The sequence below is a fragment of the Perca fluviatilis genome, chromosome 20 (genome assembly GCF_010015445.1).
Source record: "Perca fluviatilis chromosome 20, GENO_Pfluv_1.0, whole genome shotgun sequence".
Taxonomy (NCBI): Eukaryota; Metazoa; Chordata; class Actinopteri; order Perciformes; family Percidae; genus Perca; species Perca fluviatilis.
The window spans coordinates 22785027-22800052 of NC_053131.1; the positions used below are offsets into that span (position 1 = coordinate 22785027).

At 39.0% G+C, this 15026-nt stretch overlaps 4 protein-coding genes across 8 annotated transcripts in view; 2 read left to right on the forward strand and 2 right to left on the reverse strand.

The window, feature by feature from the left end:
- Nucleotides 1-458: 458 nt before the first annotated feature.
- zbtb8os (zinc finger and BTB domain containing 8 opposite strand) lies at nucleotides 459-3557 on the reverse strand. Its single transcript, XM_039785328.1, has 7 exons — nucleotides 3363-3557; nucleotides 3059-3083; nucleotides 2841-2962; nucleotides 2621-2703; nucleotides 2124-2176; nucleotides 1189-1225; nucleotides 459-1100 (listed from the first exon to the last, which is right to left on the reverse strand). The coding sequence occupies exons 1-7, from the start codon at nucleotides 3442-3444 to the stop codon at nucleotides 1014-1016; spliced, it is 489 nt and encodes a 162-aa protein (XP_039641262.1). The 5' UTR covers nucleotides 3445-3557; the 3' UTR covers nucleotides 459-1013.
- Nucleotides 3558-3608: 51 nt separating this feature from the next.
- On the forward strand, nucleotides 3609-9562 carry LOC120548821 (histone-binding protein RBBP4). 4 transcript variants are annotated; one of them, XM_039785325.1, is made up of 12 exons: nucleotides 3609-3736; nucleotides 4225-4372; nucleotides 4487-4632; nucleotides 4965-4973; nucleotides 5132-5305; nucleotides 5921-6036; nucleotides 7638-7798; nucleotides 7919-8045; nucleotides 8164-8241; nucleotides 8613-8747; nucleotides 8845-8955; nucleotides 9125-9562. In XM_039785325.1, exons 1-12 carry the CDS (start codon nucleotides 3721-3723, stop codon nucleotides 9185-9187), a joined length of 1284 nt encoding a protein of 427 aa, XP_039641259.1. In that variant the 5' UTR covers nucleotides 3609-3720; the 3' UTR covers nucleotides 9188-9562. The 4 variants fall into 4 exon arrangements, with proteins under 4 accessions (XP_039641259.1, XP_039641260.1, XP_039641257.1 ...); XM_039785323.1 differs by lacking the exon at nucleotides 3609-3736 and adding an exon at nucleotides 3848-3951; XM_039785326.1 differs by lacking the exon at nucleotides 4965-4973.
- Nucleotides 9563-9574: 12 nt separating this feature from the next.
- On the reverse strand, nucleotides 9575-14967 carry LOC120548822 (syncoilin-like). The gene is made up of 6 exons (XM_039785327.1): nucleotides 14862-14967; nucleotides 12383-12463; nucleotides 11635-12138; nucleotides 10240-10650; nucleotides 10034-10158; nucleotides 9575-9945 (listed from the first exon to the last, which is right to left on the reverse strand). Exons 3-6 carry the CDS (start codon nucleotides 12118-12120, stop codon nucleotides 9903-9905), a joined length of 1065 nt encoding a protein of 354 aa, XP_039641261.1. The 5' UTR covers nucleotides 12121-12138; nucleotides 12383-12463; nucleotides 14862-14967; the 3' UTR covers nucleotides 9575-9902.
- si:dkey-157l19.2 (uncharacterized protein KIAA1522) overlaps nucleotides 13991-15026 on the forward strand; it is a 44112-nt gene continuing 43076 nt past the window's right edge. For both annotated transcript variants that reach the window (XM_039785320.1, XM_039785316.1), the window contains exon 1: nucleotides 13991-14312. The gene's annotated coding sequence lies outside the window, so the exon portion shown is untranslated. The remainder of the gene's footprint in view (nucleotides 14313-15026) is intronic.

Below are 15026 nucleotides of genomic sequence, written 5' to 3' on the forward strand. Positions count from 1 at the left end.
TACACTGGCCAAAATGTTAAGTATAGGATCCATAGAATTAAAATAGAATCATAATATAGAAACTCTATATTCATTCATTTGAATTAAGAAATTAGTTGTTATTAGTGAGCCAATGTACTACCAAAGAAAAGTCCCCACTATTCTTTGATGGTGACTTATTGGAAGCATTCTTCCTTTTTAAATGACATATTCTCACATGTCAATCCTTTGAACAGGCAGACACACATCATGCAGTCCTGTATCTTTAGCTTTAGTCCTAAAGAGACACATACATACAGACATGATATCCTGATTGGATATCTGTGTGTCAAACAACTTAAATCAACCATAGGGTTATAAATAATGCATTAAGTATTCTACATTTATTTGAAGGCTAGTGTGTGTGCAGGAGTTATGGTTATTTTACATTTGGAGCTCCATTTTACTGATTTGTCCTCTAGAATAACCAAACACTAACAAAATATTTAAAAGCAAGATTTATTCAAAAGCAAGATTATATTATTTCAAAGTACCAGTAGCCAGTTTATCAATCCCACAGCAGAAAGATACAAATCTGTTGATTTATTTACAATGATAAAAAAATAAGGCATCAACTAAATTAAATTCAAATTTGTGATAAATAATAAGAATTTGCAAAAGTCAAACTGGGTTGATGTGTTAAAAGCTGAATACATCGTTCTAAATACATCAGAGTTTTACTTTTCAATAAGTGCATTAAAGAGTTCTATTATTTCCACGATTTTGTGATTTCTGAAATAATGCAATTTATAAGATATCAGTGTCATATCACTTATCACATCATGCAATCTATTTTACACTGTACTGTGTGCACCCATAATCACCAGAAATGTAGAGAAATTATCCTGTTAGTATTCAGTTCACCTCACAAGTAGAAACCCAGATTGTACAATTGTCATTAATCAGTGCCTTAGATAAAAGGCCACTTAAAACTGGCCAAGTATATATTTCCAGTTGCACTGAACCAGGACGGTGGTCTGCCTCTGAAGATATTGTCAGATATCAATGATGGCAAATATCTCTGGTTTTTCTTTATCATGGATCTGCATTGCGGAGTATGTGATGGCTTTCACCTCAGTTCCCTGGATTTACAAGACAGGACATAACACTTAGAATAATCGGGAAAAAGTGATATTCTACAGTGATATCTTCAAAGCTTCACTGTCTTACCTGTGGATGCTTTGTCAGAGAGAATTCTTCACCCCAACTTTAATAAAAAAAAGAAAAATAACCATATGAGAGGAAGAAGATAAAACATAAGATAAAGGGGGAGGGAGGGGCAAGCAATGTGTTACAGAAAGAATTTGGTCAGGCTTTGGGGAGGGGCATGCGGTAGGTTTTCATATCTGGAGTAAAAGATGTTCAGTGTGTTTGGGAGAGAGGGGTCAGCTGCAGTACTCTGCTGAGGTTTATAATCTGTGCAAGTCCCTTCTAAACCAACGAAACCGTCACCAGCAGAAAAATACTGTTCCAGTTTGTCCTGAAACCGTTGTTTGGCTGACTTCACTGCCTTACTATGTGCATGCTAAGCACCTTTGCAAGCCATCCATTCACAACTCGAGTAGGCCTCCTCCTTCTTGTATGGAGGCCTCATGAGCTCAAACTGGGAACCAGGCTTTATCATTAAGCATATGAGGTTTCCACACATACACCACTGGGGAACTCTGATCACTCCATCATTCACTTCATACAGGCAAAAGCTCAAAGCATCTAAGTCAGAAACAAAACCACTCCAAATACACTCAAATCAGTATTATAGCAGTATGTTTATGAGGGGACTAGAATGGTTTGCAGTTAATATCAAGACTTTCCAGGTCAGAGGAGCACTTTATAGCTATAACAGTCACATCACTGCACCATCTGTGGTTAATGTAGAAACATATTCTGCCATCATCTTGTGAAGTAATGCTTTTTTTTTTTTATTTGTTTATGTTTCGGTATTTATTGTTTATTTTTATATAATGTTCAATATGTTGTTTATATATGCACCAAATACCAAGGCAAATTCCATGTAAGTGTAACTCACTGACAATAAACGCTTTTCAGATTATAATTCTAAAAACTGAGACATTTCCGCATTATTGTGAAGAGGTAACCAAACTTACCCAATGGAGCGGATCTTGAAGTGCATTCTGTCTATGTGCAAAACTTTGATCTCCTAGTGGATAGATGTAACATATAATTGTGTCAGGAGAATAACAAAAGGAAAACAATTACTAAACGAGATCTTTCGGTCCATCAAACAAAAACAAAAAATACATGCTGTGTAAATTATTCACAGCAGTGTTTTAACAAGCAAATGTGGCACATGTTATGATGTAGATCCCTTTCAGAGCCCCAGGTGTCTAGAGGCTATCTCAGCACATAGGGCATTGTAAGGAAAGTACAGATAGGCAGTCACTCGTTGTCGTACCTATGTTGAGTTTCTAATCTACAACCATGGGACACCCATGTGGACAAGTGGGTAAAGGCAAACCAGGGCCCAAATAAAACCATGGTTGTTCTTGCTGCCATAACCAGTAAAACATCCCCTGGATTTTTTTTTTTTTTTAAATTACATGCAAAATATGTCCAACACCCCATAATTGACCAACATACTCACCCTGGGAACAAAGAAGAGATCTGCACAAAACTTGTATAACCAATCATCCAGGAAGTGGAAAAGAAGAGACTCCATATCATCACCTTTTGAGAAGGGAAAAAAGTATGTAAGAGTTTAGTTTCATGGATCTGGAACGAGCATGACTGAGCTACAGTAGGTATAGAAAAGGTTAACTGAGGTTTGTGTTGAACAGACAACGACAAACTGTCTGTGCTCTCACCCTCTGATTCCACGTCAACAGTATCAATCGGTTCCACCGTCTCTGTGTCTGTCATGTAGCCGAACATGCCCATGGCACACTGCTCGAAGGCTTCCTCTAGAGAGTTTCCCCAAGAGTGAATTCTAGGAAGAGAGAGCAGCAAATATACTAGTGATGCCTATTGAACAACAGAGAAACGTGAGATCAAACACTTTACCAAGATAATAAAACACACTCACTGTACATCTGCTGTATGATCCAGATCTGTAATAGTAAATCACATGGTGACATGATGAGACAGGGCAAGCTGTTAAACCAGCCTGGAACAGCTGGGCAGATATATACTCTTTCAAACGTGTATGACACACGTCACTAAAATTAGATAAACAGTTTCAGTTAATTAGATAGCGGACATAACGTTAACTACAGCTAGCTGACGTAGAAGATTGTGAAAAAAGGTTTATTTCAAGGTTTGCACGAGTAAAGGAATAGCTAGTAAACAAGCTAAGATAGCTACATTAGTTACCATAACGTCAGACTTACATTCATATTTCTTGTTGATTGGCGGGTATTTACACTTGGTAGCTTTCTGTGCCTCTGTCAGGTCTAGCGCACGGTCGTCCATTATAGCTGTAAGTTTGTTCAACGGTTTAAAATGTGATCAAATCTACTCTTTACCATGTCGGTGTGGTCGTTACAACCAAAGAACTTCTAATATACACTTCGGAAGAGGGCGTTCCGGATGTAGTCATGCGACTTCCTTTCGGTTTTGGGCGAATGCTGATTGGCCAGTCCTGTTCTATGGAGTTGGCGCCATTGCAATCCTCCGTGCTGTCTACAGAGCGTTTTCACACATTTTCTACTCTTTGCCAGTATTAGTTAGTGGTTTAACCACGACACAATGGCGGATAAAGATGGTAAGGATGTTCACCTTTTGTGAATAAGCTGATTAAATGTGTGTGTGTGTGTGTATGTTGTCCAGAATGATAGAAACTACCAGTCAGGATGCATCGGTGGTTGTTGGCGCGACAGCCAGCATCACCTTTCATTGTTAGATACCAGCCAACTCGCTGTTGGCTAACGTTAGCTGTTAGCAGGCTGGCTATGCAGGTGTTTTCATTTACGAAAGCAGGTAACTTTGATACACATGAAGTGACATATGGCTTGGGCTCTCCCTCACTGGTTGGTTAGGATTTTTATATTTATGTAGCTAACGTTAACTATAGAAACGTGTGCTGACGTTATCTTATCAGCAAAATGAGTGCTGTTAATTTAACAAGGAAATACTTTGCTGAGTAGGGTATACTTTTTTCAGGTACGATATTCAGTCCAGGCAAATTTGATGCTGCATGACTGACATCATTATGACATAACTCTGTGTTGCTGGTAAATATTACTTTTGCAGCTGCATTTGATGATGCTGTGGAGGAAAGGGTGATCAATGAGGAGTACAAGATCTGGAAGAAGAACACTCCTTTCCTCTACGACCTGGTCATGACTCACGCCCTGGAGTGGCCCAGCCTCACTGCCCAGTGGCTGCCTGATGTCACCAGGTAAGAGGAGATCTGCTGCACCTGACATCCACCAACATATGACATAATCGAGGAATCAGATGGTTTTTAAATGAATGAATATATTACATTTATTTAATTAATCCATCTTCGCAGGCCAGAGGGCAAAGACTACAGCGTGCACAGACTGGTTTTGGGAACACACACTTCTGATGAGCAGAATCACCTTGTCATTGCTAGTGTTCAGCTCCCTAATGATGATGCCCAGTTTGATGCATCACACTATGACAGCGAAAAAGGAGGTGAGGGATAATGTGTGCTGTGTTTTGTTAAAAACTGTTATAGTATACTATTGTGCCTAGCTGCTTATTGCACAAAATAAATGGATGGATCATATAAATGGATTGATCATGGTATGGTCAATGGTAATGCCATAAAATCATGTCCACTATTCATTTACAAGTCACATAGATTAAACCTATTATTCACATTGCTAGGCCTGTTCAATATTAACATTACTGTCATTCAATGTCATCAAATTGTCTCCAAACAAGTCATTGTATTTGAATATTGTGGCTCAAAGTTCTTATTGAATGCATACATTTAAATCTTGCTGAAATCTTTAATGCTTCAGAAAATATAGGTACGTATTTTTGTTTTAGATTCCATTATAGTTGATAAAATGTAACAAACCATACTCAGAATATAGAATACACCATTAAACATGCTCAGTAGAACAGAATTCTTTCCGACACATGCTCATTTGCAACAACCATCTTATGTAACTGATGTTTATTTCAGAGTTTGGAGGCTTTGGCTCTGTAAGTGGGAAGATTGAGATTGAGATCAAGATCAATCATGAGGGGGAAGTGAACAGAGCCCGCTACATGCCTCAGAATCCTTGCATCATTGCCACAAAGACCCCCACCAGTGACGTGCTGGTCTTTGATTACACAAAGCACCCCTCCAAACCTGGTAGGATAACAGCCAAAACGCATTTTCTTAAAACTACATTGTGTAATTTTTTTGGAGTTGATTCTTAGCAAAACCCCCTTTGTTCTTTCACAAATATGCGCTCATTCATGTGTAATTACTTTTACCAACTAATCAAAGTATTCTCGTTAGCGTAGAATCTGCCATTTAGAATCATTCAGAATACATACGAGCGAGTCGCTCGAATGACGGCCGCCATGTAGCGCCTCCATCTTTAAAATACCTTTGCCAAAGAGGGACATACCTCCGCATTTTGCGCTTTTAGACTCAGTGGCACCGTGACGAATGCCAACCGGGAGGGAAAAAGAGAATTAAAACAACAATGCGACAGGCAAAGCAACAAGACCAAAGTTAATATTGGAGTGGCTAGAACAGCTGCGTGTAAACAATGGAGATACTAAGAGCTAATTTCAGGTTCAGCCACCATAGGAGTTGAAACGCGCTCGGAATAGTAATATTCAGTTGGTTGTCATATACAATTTCACCGCTAGATGGGAGAAATTCTTACACAATGTAGCTTTAAGTATTTTTCAAAAGTCTGCTACAAGTGTTGTTTTCTGCACAATTTTTGTCACATTGATTTTGTTTATATTGAAGACCCTTCTGGAGAATGCACCCCAGATCTGCGGTTGAGAGGCCACCAGAAGGAGGGCTATGGCCTCTCCTGGAATCCAAACCTCAGCGGCTGCCTCCTCAGTGCTTCTGATGACCACGTAAGCATCCTGTTACAACATACCTGAAGTCTTCTGTCTAATGTTGTCTCTCTTCCCGTTTTACCCTGTCTAACTATAATCTTGTGTTTTCCCAGTTTTGAATCACCACTGTTGGATGTTGACATAATTATGAATTGTTACAAATGAACCTGTTTGTTACGGTTTTACTTAAAGTGGCTATATGTAACTTTCAATTTGTGTTGATTTCAGCGGCCCCTTTGGACAAAAGCGGTAGTGTTTTTTTTTTTTTACCACACTGTTGTCGTAAAGGTCTACGAGTTAGTTACCGGGAGGTCATATAGTCGCGATGAATGTTTTGCTCACACAGAAAATCATTCATTTACAATAAGAGACTATGTTACAGATGCATCGTTGCATTTCTAGTGTTGCATACGGTAACTTGTATCGTGAACTAAACTGGGTAACATTATCACTGTCACTGTGTCTCGAGCTAAAGCAATACAAGTTTGTTGTATGAACCAATGTAATATTAACTTAAAATTAATATAGCACATTTAATGAAACCCAAGGACGCTTTACACAAGTACAAGGGGGACAAGGGAAAAGAAAATAGTACACAAACACGGACTAAAAATAAAATAAAACGTCTGCGCTAAATGGAAGGGGGACATAATTCATTGTCGGCTACTGACGTACAACCACATCGCACATTGTAAAGTTATTTTATGAATGAAAAAAAATAATAATCTGGGTCGGGTTTACAATCCCTTAACTGCTGAAAGCCCGACCGAGTGTGACTCGGATTTCACCCGTTGTCTTTCACTTTCCCTTTTTAGCTTTTAGTTGTTCTTCGTTTAATTTCCTTCTTTTCTGTGATGGCCCTGCCCCAGTGTCAGCCATAACTACAGCAGATAACTTCTAAAATAAAATGTAAATACAATTAGGCCAATATAAAGAAATATCCTGCTACCCTTTTACCTGGCTGGGTACAATAACACAGGCTTTTCTGGTGTTAGGCCGAAATCTGTGACCCGTCAGAATGTGTGCTCTGTAGCGCCGTCTACCTGCCGTAAATCATTTTGTGACTTTGCGGGAAAAATCGGACCCAGGCAGAGGCATTAATAAAAACTATATAAAATAGCGTAAGTTATAATATATATATATATATATATATATATATATATATATATATATATATATATATATATATATATATATATATATATATATATATATATAATAGTAAGTTAGTCTTGTTTGCTGTTACAGGTCATTTATGATCATCAGATGAAAAATTACAGTTTCAGAAACATTTAAACGTTATAGTCACTTTAACTAGTAGGGGTGCACGATTCAGAAAATGTCACGATTCAATATCTATTTTCAGGCTCAAGATTCAATTTAAAAATGATGTTCGATTTAAAAAAAACAAACAAAAAAACATTCACAGTATGTAAATGTAGTTACTTTTCCAATGTGATTGTAGTAGACATACAATTAAAAAAAATAACCTGCACACCCCTATTAACTAGTTTTTAAATTTGTGTTGTTATTGCAAAGCATTTCAGAACTTTGTTTGGAATTATATTTTTTTTAAACGTTAATACATTTTCTAACCATTTTCTTTTCTCTTTTTACAGACAATCTGCCTATGGGACATCAGCACAGTGCCCAAAGAGGGAAAAATAGTGGATGCCAAGACCATCTTCACAGGCCACACGGCTGTGGTGGAGGATGTTTCCTGGCACCTGCTTCACGAGTCGCTCTTTGGGTCTGTGGCCGATGACCAGAAACTTATGATGTGAGCAGCTCTTGAGTTGGTACCAAGATTCACTAACCACTGTGATGACTCACGAGAAACAAAGTTGTTCATTTTCATTAAATTTTTTAACAATGGTGCTTTTCATCTGCTTTGGCACAGCTGGGACACGCGGTCCAACAACACCTCCAAGCCCAGCCATGCAGTGGACGCCCACACAGCTGAGGTCAACTGCTTGTCCTTCAATCCCTACAGCGAGTTCATCCTGGCCACTGGCTCTGCAGATAAGGTGGGGTCCTCTCTTTCTCTGTCGAGCTGTTACAGATCATGTTGTTGTCCAGTGGTGCAGGATCTGTTCTCAATCTGTACGAGGTGAATCGTTTAAAACTGGCTGCTTGTATTTTTAGACCGTGGCTCTTTGGGACCTAAGGAACTTGAAATTAAAGCTGCACTCGTTTGAGTCTCACAAGGACGAGATTTTCCAGGTAAGAAGGGACCCTCTGGTCGGTCAAATTCATCTGAAATAGTTTGTTGCAGATTTGAAGTTATGTTTGGCTTTTAATGTGTCGCTGCAAACTACAGATCTGCCAAAGGAATCATAAGAAGAAGAAAAAACAACGGAAGGCACATCTGCCTTTCAAGCACACGTGCCACTTCTGCATACACCTAGCTTTCGGCTGTACAACATCAATCACGTTACCCATACAATTTGATTCAGAGGAGCCATTGTAAAAAAAGGAATACTCTGTTAACCAACTGTATTAGTCTTTATGATTGCGGCTATTTGCTTTTAGTGTTATGATTGTTGAGCACTTTCTTGTAGAAGTGAAACATCTGGCCCATCTCTACCCAACAGGTTCAGTGGTCTCCTCATAATGAAACAATCCTGGCCTCCAGCGGCACCGACAGGAGGCTCAATGTCTGGGACCTCAGTAAGATCGGAGAGGAACAGTCACCGGAGGATGCTGAGGATGGCCCTCCTGAGCTGCTGGTCGGTTGTGACAAAAAGTGTGTGTGTGTGTGTGTGTGTGTGAGAGAATTGGATTTTAGAGTGCTGTAGTGATCCCTCCTGCTCTGCTTTTCTCTAGTTCATCCACGGCGGACACACAGCAAAGATCTCCGACTTCTCTTGGAACCCCAACGAGCCATGGGTCATCTGCTCTGTATCAGAGGACAACATCATGCAAGTCTGGCAGATGGTAAGAGCTTTGTTTGTCACATGGTGGGAATGTCAGAGGTTCATGAAATTGTATGCAATTATAAATCCCAAATACATATCGCACACAGCATGGATATAATTTTAAAGTGCATTTATTAACATTGAATACCAGTTACAGTCAATCTTCTTTTGAATTGTTTCTTCTAAAGGCTGAAAATATCTACAACGACGAGGACCCAGAAGGAGCTGCAGATTCAGAGGTCCAGGCATGAGTCCAGTCTCCACATCTCTTCATTTGACCTGCTTGTTAAAAATGGATTGGTTTTCCAGTGCTGGGCGCATAAGCAGTCATCTCCTTTTTTAAAATACATTTTGGGCGGCAGTGTTTTTTTGAAGAACATTTAAAGAATAAAATGCTGCGTTGTCATCATGTGGTGATGTATTTAAAGTAAGTCTGTATCGGTCAGAATTTTAGATCTTTTTAGTTTTTCAAACTCCCAGTACTCAACTCTGGCTTGTGATGAAACCATCACACGTGTCCAACATTCAGGTTGGCTTTTTGATGGTTTTATTTCTTTCTTCCTGATTAGTTGTGCTGAAAATATTTCTACGAAGATCCATTTTAAATAAATATTGTACATACTGTAGTTTTTTTTTTCTTGTATTTGCTTGATATTCATAGTATGAATTTTCCAGATTGCGTTTGTCACTTGTATGTGTTTTTTTTTCTTTTCTTCTATGCGTTCTTCTGTGCTGCATCTGATCTCTTGCGTACTTAAGAATATTCATAATAAAATATTTACAGTAAATCTTTTTGCTTTGCTTCCTGGCACAGTGTGCCAGATAAGTTGTAGGTAAGAGTTAATTCTATTGAAGCAAAAAAAAATGATGCTGCATATAATGAGCTTTTCTATATTAAATGTAAATCCTATACCATGGTTTGGTCTGGTGTAGATAATAGGCTTAATATCTACTGAAAACAGAAAATTAGGGATCCTCTTCCATGGTTTCACTGGGTTCATCACAGCCTCTATAAAACAAGCCACTGGTTAGTCTTTTTTTTTTAAATCCTGATGCTTGCCATTTCAAGTAAATGAAACTGCAAAAAGTAAACCTACCTGAGAAATGTCAGCTCTTTTCGAAGGCCGTCATTACGATCCTCCAAATCTTTCTTAGATGTTCTTTGAACCGCAAACTCCACTTCCAGTTCTTTCAAAGTCTCTTTTAGTTTCTCCACAGTCTCCTGCAATGTAGAGAAACATCTTAGTTTGACTAGTTTTACCAAACATCCTTTTTATGTCCTGCTTGACTTCAGTCGCTGTACCTTGTGTTGTGTGATGCCCTCCTCCCTCTCTCTCTCCATCAGAGTGACCCTCTGCACCAGGCAGGCTCTCTGCACCTCTAGCCTCTGTATATCCTCTCTCAGGGGCCCCAGCCTGGCTTTCAGGTCCATAGCCTGCTCCCTGCTCTTTCTCAAGGCGTCCAATCCAACCTGCCTTCTCTTCAGCAGGGCCATGAGCCGAGGCTCATACCAGCCCTCCAGCGCCCTCACACTGCCACTGAGCCGCCGTTGCAGCCTGACCGACGCCTGTCGGCACTGGCTGACGTCACTCGTGGCCCTGGGCCTGCAGGGTTTAGAGGCCTGGTCCCTCAGGGTGTTCAGCTGCTTCTGCTGGGCCTCCTGGAGCTCGGACAACTCCTGGATCAGACTTTGGATGTGGGCTTTGAGCTCCTCCTATGGATGGATGTAAAATTGATACAAGCATACTGTACATACCACTAGCATAATTGAGTAAATCTATTGTAAACCCAGTTTTTGCAGAAAATTGAGAATAAAAAAAAATAAAAAATAGATTTCATTTGAAATGTATTGGAGTCTGTAGGTAATTAAACAAACAATGAGGAAAATGGGAAAACATAAATGAACAACATATTACATATTAACAACAATAACAACATATTTTAAGTAACATCACAAACGTTTACCAACATGCCATTCTGGTCATAAAATTATTTTAAAATGTTTTTTTAAACTTATAAAGTAGGCTACATGTTTTTCAGTTCCTCACAACAGCTGATTCATAAATTCATGACTAACAAAATACAATAATTCATGTCTAATGAAATACAATAATTATTTAACATATTCCCTGATGCTTTAAAGTCATACTCACTTTTGTAAAAAAAAATTATAGATCCCTACATGTAGATTACAGTAGTTTTTTGGTTTGTAAGTATGAGTACATGTTTTTAATTTATTCTATATATTTTCCCATACTTCTATACAATACATAATATATGGGTATATTATAAGTATATAATGTGTATAATTATGCTTGTTACATTTTATACAGTATTGCAATAGAGACTGTTGCTGTAAATTATATTATATGTACTCTCCAATACAATGTATTATTTGCTATCAATCCCAAGATCTATTTTGCTGTAAACATTATTCATGATAAGTTTGCTTTGTAGATTTTAAAAATAAAATAAAAATTAATTCTTTCTTGTTGCATGCCTCACATTCAGCATTGACCCTTTACATTGCTCACTGCTGTTTGTTGCACATTTTAACAAAATTGTCCACTTGGGACAAATTGAAATGACTAATTTACAGTGGATGATAGATATGGAAATGGAAAACCTCTTAAACTGCAGAACAAACCACAACTATCTGCTATAACCTGGCAAAGTAAATCCATCCAGTGGTTTCTACCTGTGTCACAGCAGACTGAGCCACCTCGTACTCCTGTTCAGCCAGCGTCACCTGGCTCTGGATGCAGTCTCTGGCTGTGGCAAAAAGTTTCCTCTTCACCTCCTTCACTTCCTCATAAACAGCGACATAATCCATCTGAGCCAGCGTGAGCAGCCTCTGTGTCTCTAGCAGCTTCCCTCTCAGGTGCCCCACAACTCGCAGAATGGGTTCCTGCAGACGGAGGAGCTCTTGTATCAGCTCGTTCCTCTGTGTCTCCAGATGGGACACCTGCTGGATGCAGTGGTCGAAAAGCTGCCCCACGTTGTCCATTACCGCCTGGTCCATTTGTAGTATGGGATGTGATGTACACTCATCTAGGGGCATGATCGTCTCTGTTTCAGAGTCAGTATGGCTGCCGTCTGTGACATCCTCGACAAGTCCCATGTGTGAGTCCTCCATCCTAGATGCCATGTTTTTCCCATTCAATGTTGATGTTTGATTGTCCATAGTCTTCTAAGACACAAGCTAGAAAAATGGAGGAGAGAATGGCCATTAATCAAATGACATACAGCAATAATTGATGAGATTGTGGTTTTAAAAGCCCTCTTATCTGGTCATTCCCATTAGTTTGTTTTGCATAACAAAGCAATTTAAATTCAATTTAATCATAATGAAACTCCTGATCATCCAAAGATCACACACAAACGGACCTTAAAAACCTTCCCTGACAAAATCTATATCTTATACTGATCAGTGTAGTTCTACTTACTTTGTTTGGAGATGACAGTCCAGACAGCTGTGAACACGGTTTGCTTTAAACTTTAAGGACAGCTCTGCAGGTTGTCTGTCTCTAGCAAAACAGACAGACACTTTGTGTTTATTTATAACACTGGAGGCACGGGGGAAACTCTATCTAAGACACTCTTATACCCCCCAAGAGGATCGCAAACTGTGTCAGTGCTGAGGGCAGACTGGCCTACATGCTCTGGATGCATCAGCTACCACATGTTTGGACCAGCCTGCATGTCAGAGAGAGCTATATTTATATAGCTGTTTTATGAGCATCACTGAAAAGTGTTTGAGCAATAGCTTTTCCTCAACTTTCTACCTTTTTGCTTCAGACTGCTGCACAAGCAGAGGTGGTAACAACAGCAGGCCTATTCTTTTAATAGCTTCCTTCAGTATTGAGCCCAGCTGCATATAAAATTTGCATGGTTCATATACAGTATTTGTTTGGAATATTTTGCATGCTGCCTGTCAAATTCCTCACACACAAAAGGACACAAACATACAACACCACACACAATTATATGCAGGGAGGAATTACATGAAGAAGGCCATTTTAAGAGATCATCTTTAAGGAATATTTTGTATTGTGCCTTTATTGTAGCATGACTGCATCATCTGTGCCCATAGAAACTTCATGTCATTGTCAACCATTAACCTACTACTACATTGCATATATCAGTACATGTTGTTCATACATTGTTCATATTACATAGCCATATTTATTCTGCTCTATAACAGTCCTTTTTTGTCCTGCCTATGCACCACCTGTCTATACTTTGTATATCACATTGCACTTTTCTGCGTTTTTGCTCTTAACTGCATTTCATTGTCTTTGTACTTGTACTCTGCACAATGACAATAAAGTAGAATCTAAAAAAAATATCATAGTGTATTCTATACTCTGTCAAAAAACAAACAAACGTGTCTCTGAATATGGTGATTTTTAATGTTTCTTTAATGGGTTGACAAGATTCTAATACTTAATAAGAATAATGCATTGGTCTGTTTTTATTAATTCATATAAAGTTGATGTTTTGGAAATACATGGTTTTCATAGGTCAGTGATGTGTCCTATGTATCTAATATGGTTTTGAACTGATTGACAAATGATCTGCATAAATAAATAAATAACAAAAGGAATAATGTGTTTATGTGTAAAAAAAAAAAATAATGAAAATTTGTTACATTTTAACTGTAGGCCAAATGCAGATCATATTTGATCCTAAGAGATTTTCAACATTTAAAATGCTAGGCTATTTGAATGCAAAATGCAATGCAATTTTTTAATTCTTTCTATTATTTGTCAGATAAAAGAAAAATTGTCATTCATTATCATTCATATGTCAACAGTTAATATCCAGATGTGCTTACTCATTCAGAACACTTCTTTAGGAAACATTTTCTTTGCATAAATAAGCTGGAAATGCAAACTAAAATAAGGTGGAAATGCAAACAAAGTGTGGGAAAAGAGAATTCCTATTCCCTAGCTCGCTCCCTTGCTCTGTGTTGTTCCGCCGTATCACCGCTAGATGTCCTCGCTACACTGACCGCAGCCTCGCGCTCTCACCTGAGCGCGCGGAGCCTCCTCCAGGTGGGAGCTGCAGGTCGACGACAACTTCCCTTCACTTCTCCCTCTGACTCTGCGGTGCGCTTGAACGTTGACAGACAAACTACGCTGACAGTGTGGGAGAAGTCGGTAGCCTACATCCAAACAAAACGGATCTGTGCCCGCGGGTACAACCAAATCCCGACTCCAGTCGCTTCCTGAACTGCTTTCCACGGAAATGGTTCACCTGAACTTTTCCTTCGGACGGTGAAAGTTTGGAGTTGGAGAGGAAGGACGCAGCAGGGAGACGCTTCAAATGGAGAGTGGGTGAATAAACCCAACTGTATCATAAAAGTTCATCAAGGTAGGAGTAACAGTTTGTTTTCTGTGTCGTTGTACGTTTTAACAGAAAAGTGCAGTCATTAATGGGCTAGCCTTTATGTCTTTTAATTCCTCCTTATAAAGCCGCCTAACCTATGCTTTGGCGTGGTAAATAGTGACAAATATAGTTTAGGGTTCTTTTAAAAAGTTCAAATCACAGTAAAATGATACCAGGATCGACTGAATCAACTTGTAAGCACGTCTAAGTACATTTGCAAGTGAAGCTGTTGCATCATGTTGTCTGATCAGTTTACTACAGTTGCTGCAATATAAAAAAATATCTAAGATCAGGCTTTAAAATAAAGAAAATAGTCCCTATATGTTAAACCATTGTTCTGCAGTGTAATCAGATAAAGTGAGGTGCAAATGGATGGCAAGAGATCCAAGTTGAGTATAGGCATGCATGGAAACTAGGTGTGGGAGATTTGCTTAGCTTGGCCTTGAGGGATCCTAAGCAAGAGGTAATTTAAGACCTGTAGTGATTCTCTCAGCTAATGACAATGACGACTATTGTGTTATTCTCGTCACTTACCCAACAGCAAATGACTGCTTGACTATAGCATGGTGCTCAGACACTAGGTTCAGTTTATGCCGATCAATGACAGTCTCTGGTCTAATAAAGATCCACTGCTTGTTGATTAACCTGACAGAGATAACAAAGGACCATCTCTCTTAGGGGTCTCCCCCCTCTCTGTTT